Source organism: Odocoileus virginianus, chromosome 22 (genome assembly GCF_023699985.2).
Source record: "Odocoileus virginianus isolate 20LAN1187 ecotype Illinois chromosome 22, Ovbor_1.2, whole genome shotgun sequence".
Lineage (NCBI taxonomy): Eukaryota > Metazoa > Chordata > Mammalia > Artiodactyla > Cervidae > Odocoileus > Odocoileus virginianus.
Window position 1 is genome coordinate 6,478,828 of NC_069695.1, and position 10,163 is coordinate 6,488,990.

Below are 10,163 nucleotides of genomic sequence, written 5' to 3' on the forward strand. Positions count from 1 at the left end.
ATAAATCACAGCAGGATCCTCTATGACCCACACCCCAGAATTTTAGAAACAAAAGCAAAAATAAACAAATGGGATCTAATGAAACTTAAAAGCTTTTGCACAACAAAGGAAACTATAAGCAAGGTGAAAAGACAGCCCTCAGATTGGGAGAAAATAATAGCAAATGAAGCAAGAGACAAAGGATTAATCTCAAAAATATACAAGCAACTCCTCCAGCTCAACTCCAGAAAAATAAATGACCCAATCAAAAAATGGGCCAAAGAACTCAACAGACATTTCTCCAAGGAAGACATACAGATGGCTAACAAACACACGAAAAGATGCTCAACATCACTCATTATCAGAGAAATGCAAATCAAAACCACAATGAGGTACCATTACACGCCAGTCAGGATGGCTGCTATCCAAAAGTCTACAAGCAATAAATGCTGGAGAGGGTGTGGAGAAAAGGGAACCCTCTTACACTGTTGGTGGGAATGCAAATTAGTACAGCCACTATGGAAAACAGTGTGGAGATTTCTTAAAAAGCTGGAAATAGAACTGCCATATGACCCAGCAATCCCACTTCTGGGCATACACACCAAGGAAACCAGATCTGAAAGAGACACGTGCACCCCAATGTTCATCGCAGCACTGTTTATCATAGCCAGGACATGGAAGCAACCTAGATGCCCATCAGCAGACGAATGGGTGAGGAAGCTGTGGTACATATACACCATGGAATATTACTCAGCCATTAAAAAGAATTCATTTGAATCAGTTCTAATGAGATGGATGAAACTGGAGCCCATTATACAGAGCAAAGTAAGCCAGAAAGATAAAGACCATTACAGTATACTAACACATATATATGGAATTTAGAAAGATGGTAACGAGAACCCTATATGCAAAACAGAAAAAGAGACTCAGATGTATAGAACAGACTTGTGGACTCTGGGAGAAGGCGAGGGTGGGATGTTTCAAGAGAACAGCATTGAAACATGTATATTATCTAGGGTGAAACAGATCACCAGCCCAGGTTGGGTGCATGAGACAAGTGCTCAGGCCTGGTGCACTGGGAAGACCCAGAGGGATCGGGTGGAGAGGGAGGTGGGAGGGGGGACCGGGATATGGCTAATTCATTTCAATGTATGACAAAAACCACTGCAATGATGTAATTAGCCTCCAACTAATAAAAATAAATGGGAAAAAAAAAAAGGAAAAAAAAATTTTTTTTAGCTAATTTTTGTCTGGAATGTTCAATCTCTCAAATCTTCCAGATGTCAGCATCTCAAAAGTGTATTCAATATTTAACAGCCATGAATTAAAATTCTAAATCATATTATAATCATTCCTTATGTACACATATAAACATTTACATTTTATTTCAGGATTACGTGCAAGATGTACATGTGATGTTATAAAGCTGAGTAATAAATTTCCCATTTTAAATTAAACAGATGTATAATTGTCTCTCAGAAACACAACTCTCAATAAGCAACTGCCCTAGGGGAAAATATACTATACTCTGTAAGGTGCTGTTTTACATGTTTTCCAGGGGGAAAAAAAAAAGAAACCACTGTAATGACAATTTAGGCTCCCAAGAGAGTTCAATCCCAGGTCCCTCTACTTCAGAATACCAAAATTATCATAATTCTAGGAGTCATGGTCTTACGGATATATGCTGGGGAAGAGAGGATTTGAGCCATTTTTTGTTTTATAATATCCAAACAACTTAGAAATTAATATCTATAAATTAGTCATAAATATTCCTTTAATAAGATAAAAAGATTTAACATCACCCACCTGATTATCATCATTTAAAAAATCTTCAAGGAATTCATTAGCATACTTTGTCTTTGGAATTTGTTGAGGACTATCATCAGTGTTAACAGGAACAGGAGATTTGCTAGGATTTAAGGATACAAGACAGCATATAAGTTCCCAATTGATAAAAATTAGACAGTATATAACTGACGGTTATCATTTAAAATGGTCACCATGAAGTAACCATTATAGATAGGATTCCTATGGATGTTGCTTGATAATTCCTTCATCTTCTCCCTAAACTTCTTCCTTCATCACTCCCTATCTCCTTGCTTCTCCTGTAAAGCTTTAAGGAAAAATATAAAGAAACTGAAGACATTAGTCTTTAATTAAATGAGCCTTCAAATATACGTATCCTCCAAAAGCTCATTTGTTTGAAACAAGCAGTACATTTTTCCAATTAAACATTTCTGGCCACTCAGTATTAATACACAAAGCCCCCACAAATTTGTAAGTTTCTATTAAGATGGAACTACATGCTGCTTCTACATCAAAGCAACAGGACAGACTTCTCCTCCAGAACTGGCACTATGGACAGACTAAAGTAGGAGAAGGATTAATTCTGAAATTAAAATTCCTGAGTTCAAATCCCAATCCCACTCATGGTATGACTTCACAAAACTTTACCTTCACTTCAGTTTCTACATTTGCAGTCCTTCTTATCTCTACATGTACTACATAAATTTAACTCTCCATACCTGGGACATTTAAAAGAAGTTCAATAAACAAAAGTTTTTAATATTGAAGGGGAAGAAAAGTGCATCCCCAGCGAAAGTAAAAATTTTCTCAAAACAAAATTCCATTAGCTGCAGAGAATAAACTCATTCTTTCTCTCATTTATATATCAATATGTGTTTCTTATTCAAGTACTCATATATCTAAGACTCTTAAAACAAACATCATAATGCAAATTTTTTTCTCAGTAATTAGCAGTTCTTCATTATTCACTCATCTGATTTGTAATTTACTATTAACTTTTTCTTGTTCCCAAGTAGTTTTTCCTCCCATTCTTTAACAAAGAGTTTGTACATCCACCAACTATCATCAAAAAAGCATTTATCTGATTATAAAAGATGAGTGCTGGATACATATGGAATCATCATGCTATTCCTCTACTTTTGTATTTGTTTGACATTTTCTATTACAGAAAGTTAAACCAAAAAAACAAAAACAATTTTTCTGGCTGTGGTCATTTTTTTAGTACACTATTACCTAGTCAATTTTGTTTTTGATGACAGATTAATAATTTGTCAATATCACACTGAAGTCAGATCTATTCCTTATCACACCATCAATAATTTTATGTAAAACATATCCATCATAATATGATGGTACTAGGGCAAACCATTAACGATAATTATACAAGTCAGAAGTCATAGTATCTAATTACAAAATACATTTAGTATATTCAAAAACTTTACTCAATTTAAGCACCTCTGATATTTGCTCTCCCTACAGGATTTTACAAATACAGATACAATACAACCAACTGATAAGGAAATAAGAAATTAGTAAATATGAAAAATAAGAGAACTTTAAGAATTAAGTGAGCTAATTATTAATCCGAGTTTTTTTTTTTAACACATTAATGAACCAACAGTTGAGAAATGAAGCTGAACAAACAAAAAATATTCTGGATGATCACCACCATTATTACAATTTACAAGGGAGCATCATAAATCAGAAACTGTCCTAAGTACGTTAAATTTATTTTCTAATCAACTGAATCCTGACAACCCTGAAGTAGAAGCAACCTGTACAAAATCTCAGGAAGGAAATCACAGAATCAAGACTCCAAACTGCAATTACAGTCAATGTCCACATTTAAGAAAATAAGATGCTCAAATGAGAAGTAATCAAAGGAGGAGTCAGGAAATAAACTCTAAACAGAATGAAGGTTTAGACAACTGAAGATATTAAATTATCAGAGCCTAGGACAGGATATAAGATTACAAAGAATGCATTTCTAACATGTAATTAATATCACTAAGAAAAGCAGCTTTCCTAGATTCTTCCTCTACACTCACATTCATGGGTAAACACTTTTTAAAATTATTCTGAGCAACTATATCACAGAAAGGTTTAGCACACAAATGAAAACTCTTAGAAACTTCATTTACCATACAAATACAGTACCATCATTTATGGAAAATAATGATTGAAAAATATTAAAATGTAAATGAAGAGAAAGGAATATTCTAAAATAATATAGAGGGAGAAAAAACTTAAAAGTAAAAAAAGAAAATAGTAAAATTTTAATAGCCTTCTCCATTTGCAAAATAATTGCTTTTGGTTCTAATTCCTCCTATTAAACTTATATCAATATTTTCTAGTGCAACGAAAGGATCATGTAACAAAGACAAAAGTTATATAAGGTACCTAAAGTTACCACCATCTTGTGGTAATGAAAAATGTGATCTAAAGCAAACACTGAAAGTTATGCTCTATAAAATACCATGATACTACCATTGTTAATTATCATTAAGTTACTTAAAGATTAAATAAGATATGCACATGGCATTCTTCATTTGGAAAACTGAATAGTTTCTCTATTTTAACTTACAAGGTAACAGGAATATTTTCCCATGATCTTTCCGCTTCAAGTTTATCTAATGAACAAGGACTGTCATCCTTTTTCATAGACTTTGGTAACTCTTCAGTACAATGCTCTAGATTTCTCTTGGCCTTCAGGATAAGCAATTCAATTTTGTCACCTAATTTAAAAGATTACATTAATTCTTTAAGAAAAGAAATAAATACAAAGCATAGTAAAATCTTATAAAGGCAACAAGAATTTACATTATTTGGAATATAAACATATCCACCATAGCAAGCTATGTTAAAATGTGACATTTATTGTGACACAAAGGAAAACAAAAAGACATTTTCCAGTCACAGAATACTACATATATAAAGGTGATTAAGAGTTCAAAACAAAAATATCACTTGAGCATTGTATCAAGAATATAACAGATCCTAGATGCTAGGTCAAATTTACAGCACTTTCTTTGGTTCTTAAAAACAGTAAAAACACAAAAAAAACAGAACAATTACCACTGAATGGCTTTTTGGATCCTGGAAGAAGCGGGTTCTCACACAGACACTGGCTAGGTTCAGGACCACATTTATATTCATTCAGTAATCCTTTATCCTCACTCAAGGAATGTGAAATGTTTGAAGGTTCAAAAGAATATTCAAAACAACCTAATTTATTCATTAGCCGAGAAGTTCTTTGTGCCTGGTAACTATGCCGAGGAGAACATTGATCTTCTTTAAACATTTGGTATATTCTTTGACTATCTGTATCAGGTAACAAGTCTTGATTGTTGAGCCAAACTGGGTACTTGAAGTCCGGTATACTAGTTATCCCTGAAATATTAAGGTCAGACTTCTGGCTAGTGAGCCATCTTGGGTAATTCTTTTCAAGATTGTGTTCTGAACTGTCCCTAAAAGATAATTTTTTGGAAAAACATAAAGATGGTACAGAAACGCTTTTATTAGCCTTATTCATGAGTTTTGGGTTTTTCAGCCTACCACATTGCCTTCCTTTTATATTTGTGTACACAACTGGGGTATCTAAGTTACCCTTGCCCTGGAGAGCAGCTGGTTCTTGAAAATTCTGATTCTTTTCTCTGTCAGATGAACTCAGTCTTCCAATGTGTTTCCTGTTTTTCTTGCTACTTCTGTGACCTGATCCAAAATAAGCGAAAGAAAATGCACCATCTGCTGGAAGCTTTAATAGATCATCAGTTGTTAGACTAATGGAGTCTATGTCATTAAGAGTCTGTCCACTACAGGATAAGGATAAATGTCTTCTGTCATCAAGATTTTCAAAAGCTGAAAAACAAAGCAGAATTCTGTTTATCTTCCTGTATCACATATAAAAATACTTCATAATATTCAACAGTAAATGAGAATTAAGAACTAGGAATCATGTTTGCTGTTTTCCCTTAATCTTTACTTAAGCTTTGGTTAAAAGTATGAAAGGTATAGGTTGATGTAATAGGATATGGTTTTTTTCCTTCACATCTCTTCAATTTAACTACTTGCTACACTTTTTTCTCTCCAGCCTCCTAAATATTCTCATATTCTTTAATTTACAGTTTCTTAATCTAGACACACCCAATGCACTAATACACTCACATGAATACCGGTCACTCAACTGGCTGCAACACAGGAAAAAAAACAAGTCATTAAACTAGGTGAAAAAACAATTTTAACATTAAAAAAAAAATATTTGCTTTCTTGCTTGCTAACCCTGAAATACACATAACAGCTGTTCTAATTCTCCTCTGCTGGAATATACTGCCCACTTTTTTCTAACAGTTGATGTAAACTTTTTCACCCTAGAGGTCAGTCAAGTGTTAACTGGGTTATCAACAGATGCATTTTCCAAACTTGTCTTCATGGACCTCGATACCGTGCTGTGCTGTGCTTAGTCACTCAGTCGTGTCCGCCTCTTTGCAACCCCACAGACTGCAGCCTGCCATGCTCCTCTGTCCATGGGGATTCTCTAGGCAAGAACAGTGGAGTGGGTTGCCATGTCTTCTCAACCAAGGGATCAAACCCAGGTCTCCCTAATTGCAGGTAGAATCTTCACCGACTGAGCCACCAGGGAAGCCCTAATGGACATGTGACCGAGGAAGAATCCTTAACATCCTGTGAATGCTACTGACCCATAGAATACAGACAAGGAAGACTAATACAGCCCTATCCTCTCAACTGAACTGATTTAAGTATAAATTCTGAAAGGCTGAGATTTGTTTAAAGTCATTAAGCTAGGTAATGAAAGCTAGAACCACCAAGTCAATGCTCTTTCCATTACACTGTAACAGAATGGCTTAAGGGTTTAGAATCAGCCATCTGCTATTACTAGTTGCATTTCATAAGCTTCTACTCCAAAATCAAAACAGAATCTTTACCCCAAAACTCCAGAGAACCAAAAAATCACAGCATCATTTAAGAAATATATACAGAAGTCAACACTGCAAGTCATTTTTTACTTCAAAACAAAATAAAGCATTTAGTTTTCTAAGACTACTATACACCTCTCAAAATGCTTTATATCAATAGGTAAAAAGAAAACAAAGGATAAAAGCATACCATTGTTTGGTTTACAAATGTAGCTGGAGAATTCCGGCATATTGGTAGAACATTTATCGATGTTAATCTTTTCAGTGCTTGCACCAAGACACATTTGGCTGAGATCAAAATCATCAATATAGGCCTGTAGAGCCTGAGACGCAGAACTGTACAGTTTATCCTTATACCGAAAAGAGCCAGAGTTAGAGGAATTACTGCCACTCAGGCTGCAGCTTAACAGAGAAGATACTGAAGACTGCCGAGAACAAACTCTGTGTTTTGTATTTGATTTTGCCATGGCTTCCTCAAAATTGGTTATTTCTATTCATTTCTCCTAAAAACAACTATAATACAAAAAGAAAAGGTTAAAGTTCCAATTAAAACGAGTAATAGCTCACACAGAAATTACTAAATTTGCATCAACTTTTTACAACTTTAAAAAATAAAACCCATTATCTGTAAATTATTTTTAAGCAACGCACATTATATATTTTCCATTTTAATTACTTTAAATTCTTTCATCATCGATTTAGAAAACATGCATTGAGCACCTAATATATGCTTGGAATTATACATACAAAAATCATCTGATGAATGATCCAAGGAGCTCAGATCTGCTGCTCTGTGATAACCTAGAGGGATGGGATGGGGTGGAAGGTGGGAAGGGATTTAAGAAGGAGGGAACATATCTATGGCTGATTCATGTTGATATACGGCAGAAACCAACACAATATTGTAATTATCCTCCAAATAAAAACAAATACATTTTTAAAAAAATCATCTAAGACTATATAGGAAGTGTCAAGGGAAGAATACTCACTTTTTTAGTCCTGTAAACTACTGATGCAGTCTTTTCTTATGCTGACACACTCTATGACATCACAATACATAACATTCCCCTATACAAAATATTGTTCAACCCATAAGCCCACCACCATACACTACACACAGTAGGTGCTTGATAAATTTTTAAAAGGCATCAAATGACATAGTTGAAACAAGGAGGAAAAATGGAGACTAAGTATCCACTTTCAACATTTTAAATGCCAGTATGTAACTTTAAGCAACCTTCTCCCCCAAGACGTGAGCAAACAAAATAATTTACAATATTTATCGATAAAGAAATAAACTGCAAGTCTTACTGTGAAGTAAGCTGGCAAAATGTTCTTTTCCTAAAATAATGCAGTTTTAACAATCCTTTTCTGACATTCGTTTTTTGATACTACCCTATTTTCAATTCTCATGTAAAACAGATTCAGCCCACCTCTCGAAGGAGACTTAACAGTATGGAAAAATGGCCTCAATGCACTCATCTTTTTTTCCATTATTAAAATTGAGAGAATTTCGGTCTACATTAAAAGAGCAACAACAGTATCTATATTTGAAAACCTACGAAGTAACAGAATGAACAGGCACTACTTGAGTAAAATGACATTCTTTTAGAATTAAATCAATGGATTTTCTGAAGTAAAAATAAAAGCTTAATGTCTAGGACTTATCACATGCTATGATATTATAACATGTTTCAGTTCAGTTCAGTCGCTCAGTCGTGTCCGACTCTTTGCGACCCCATGGATTGCAGCAGGCCAGGCTTCCCTGTCCATCCATGTCCATCACCAACTCCCGGAGTTTATTCAAACTCATGTCCATTGAGTCAGTGATGCCATCCAACCATCTCATCCTCTGTCGTCCCCTTCTCCTCCCGCCCTCAATCGAGGGTTACAATTTTGGGAATGTTTAACTTATAACAACTTTTAATGTAATCTTAATAACTGTCAAATTTGATTTTAGAACACTGAGAAAGTCTTCAGTTTAAGAAGAGAAAAAGGTCAGAGTTGACAGTAGTCAACTGAAGCCTCAGTCAAACATAATTGCTATTTCCCTGATTGCTCTGATACTACTGGTATACCTTCTAAAGCCTGGCTAGACCAAGTCAGCGTTGCCTTTTCTTCACCCCCTAATGATTTTAAATCTTCTCAAGTAAATATTGCTTGCATGACAAAACTGACCAAATGTTTCCTCCCTTATCCCAACACAGTACAGGTTACCGATTTTGTATTTTATTTTACAAAATCTTAGAAACCCTAAAAGGGAAAGCTGTTGGATTACAGTTGTCAGTGAGTGGGTAATAACATTTATTTTAATTCACAGGAAGCAAAAAGAAAACCCACGACTGAATTATTCCTGTGCAAAGTTTCCAAAAGTACACAAACGAAAGTTTAAGTCAACTCCTGGGCACCCATCATTCTGCCATCAATGACCAACACAACCACACTCTTTATTCACTCACTTCTCCTCACGTCCGCCAGAGAATTATTTGGAAACAAATTCGCTGTCTCTTACCATTTCTTCCTTAAACATTCCAGCATGCTGCTCCAAAAGGAAATCCATCATTCCGACGAACAGAATGTTGAAACGAGTGGCCAGTGGTTTCAACTACCTTTGATCCAAACGCAGAACATACAGCATTAAACAACCAATATGGTAATAGCTCACAGGAAATAAACGACTCAACGACTCTGTGATTTATGTTAGGAAAATAAACGTGTTTGTGGTTGCCGCAAAAACAAGACTTAATGACCCTGGAAAGCGAAGGTCGCTGGCGCCCCTGGCTGACGGGCATCTGCGGATTCAAAGCTTGCGTCCTGAAAGAACTAGGACCCACGTCCCTCAGGGATTCCAGCATCCCCCGCCCGCCACCCAACGCCGCGGTCACAGACACAGGCTTCTCTAAACCGTTATCAGACAACAGGAGTGGGCGGTCTGAGTCTTTGCGAGGCAGCAGCCCCCGAAGCCCGAGAGCCTCCCTCCCCGCCCACTTCAGCCTCCGGAAGCGCCCGAGGGCCAAGCCAGGCCCCTCCGTCCCATTCCGAGCCTCTCCACGTTAAACTGGCCGCTTTCCACCCGACCTCTCAGTCCGCGCCTTGCCTCAGGAAACGCCTTTCCTCTCCCACCCCGCCATCTTTTCCTTAGCCCTCCCCTCCCCTCAGGCTGTCAAGGAATGGGAGGCCCCTCGAAAATACACCCGCCTTTCGGGCCGAACTCACCGACGAAGGCCCGAAAAAAAACGAGAAAAGCGCACACGTCCACAATTCTCCACTGATGGCCTTGGGCTGTCACAGGATGGGAGACGCGACAAAGCATCCCAACCTGGTCCCGCGCCTCCTCCGCCTCAGGTCGCTCACATCTCCCTCCGCCGTCACGGCCCAGCGAACCGCCCGCGCTCGCTTTAAAACTGACCCAACATGGCGCTGACTTGCGGTGCGCATGCGTGG

At 36.8% G+C, this 10,163-nt stretch overlaps 1 protein-coding gene and 1 long non-coding RNA gene across 8 annotated transcripts in view; one reads left to right on the plus strand and one right to left on the minus strand.

Annotated features, from left to right (window-relative positions):
* C22H18orf54 (chromosome 22 C18orf54 homolog) overlaps positions 1–10,110 on the minus strand; it is a 47,458-nt gene extending 37,348 nt beyond the window's left edge. For 3 of the 7 annotated variants that reach the window (XR_011482669.1, XM_070452506.1, XM_020895698.2), the window contains exons 1-6: positions 9,936–10,109; positions 9,232–9,328; positions 6,910–7,232; positions 4,861–5,643; positions 4,370–4,520; positions 1,786–1,888 (exon numbers count right to left, since the gene is read on the minus strand). Coding sequence is in view for 6 of the 7 variants with exons in the window: in XM_070452506.1 (XP_070308607.1) it covers positions 1,786–1,888; positions 4,370–4,520; positions 4,861–5,643; positions 6,910–7,186 (1,314 nt within the window). In the remaining variant the exon portion in view is untranslated. Of the gene's footprint in view, positions 1–1,785; positions 1,889–4,369; positions 4,521–4,860; positions 5,644–6,909; positions 7,233–7,466; positions 7,521–9,231; positions 9,329–9,935 lie in introns of all 7 variants that reach the window. The other 4 variants (XM_020895701.2, XM_020895697.2, XM_070452505.1 and 1 more) reach the window with 3 other exon arrangements.
* Positions 7,830–9,439, plus strand: LOC139030356 (uncharacterized). The gene is made up of 2 exons (XR_011482670.1): positions 7,830–7,937; positions 9,040–9,439. It is a non-coding gene; the product is annotated as an uncharacterized lncRNA (long non-coding RNA).
* Positions 10,111–10,163: the final 53 nt, after the last annotated feature.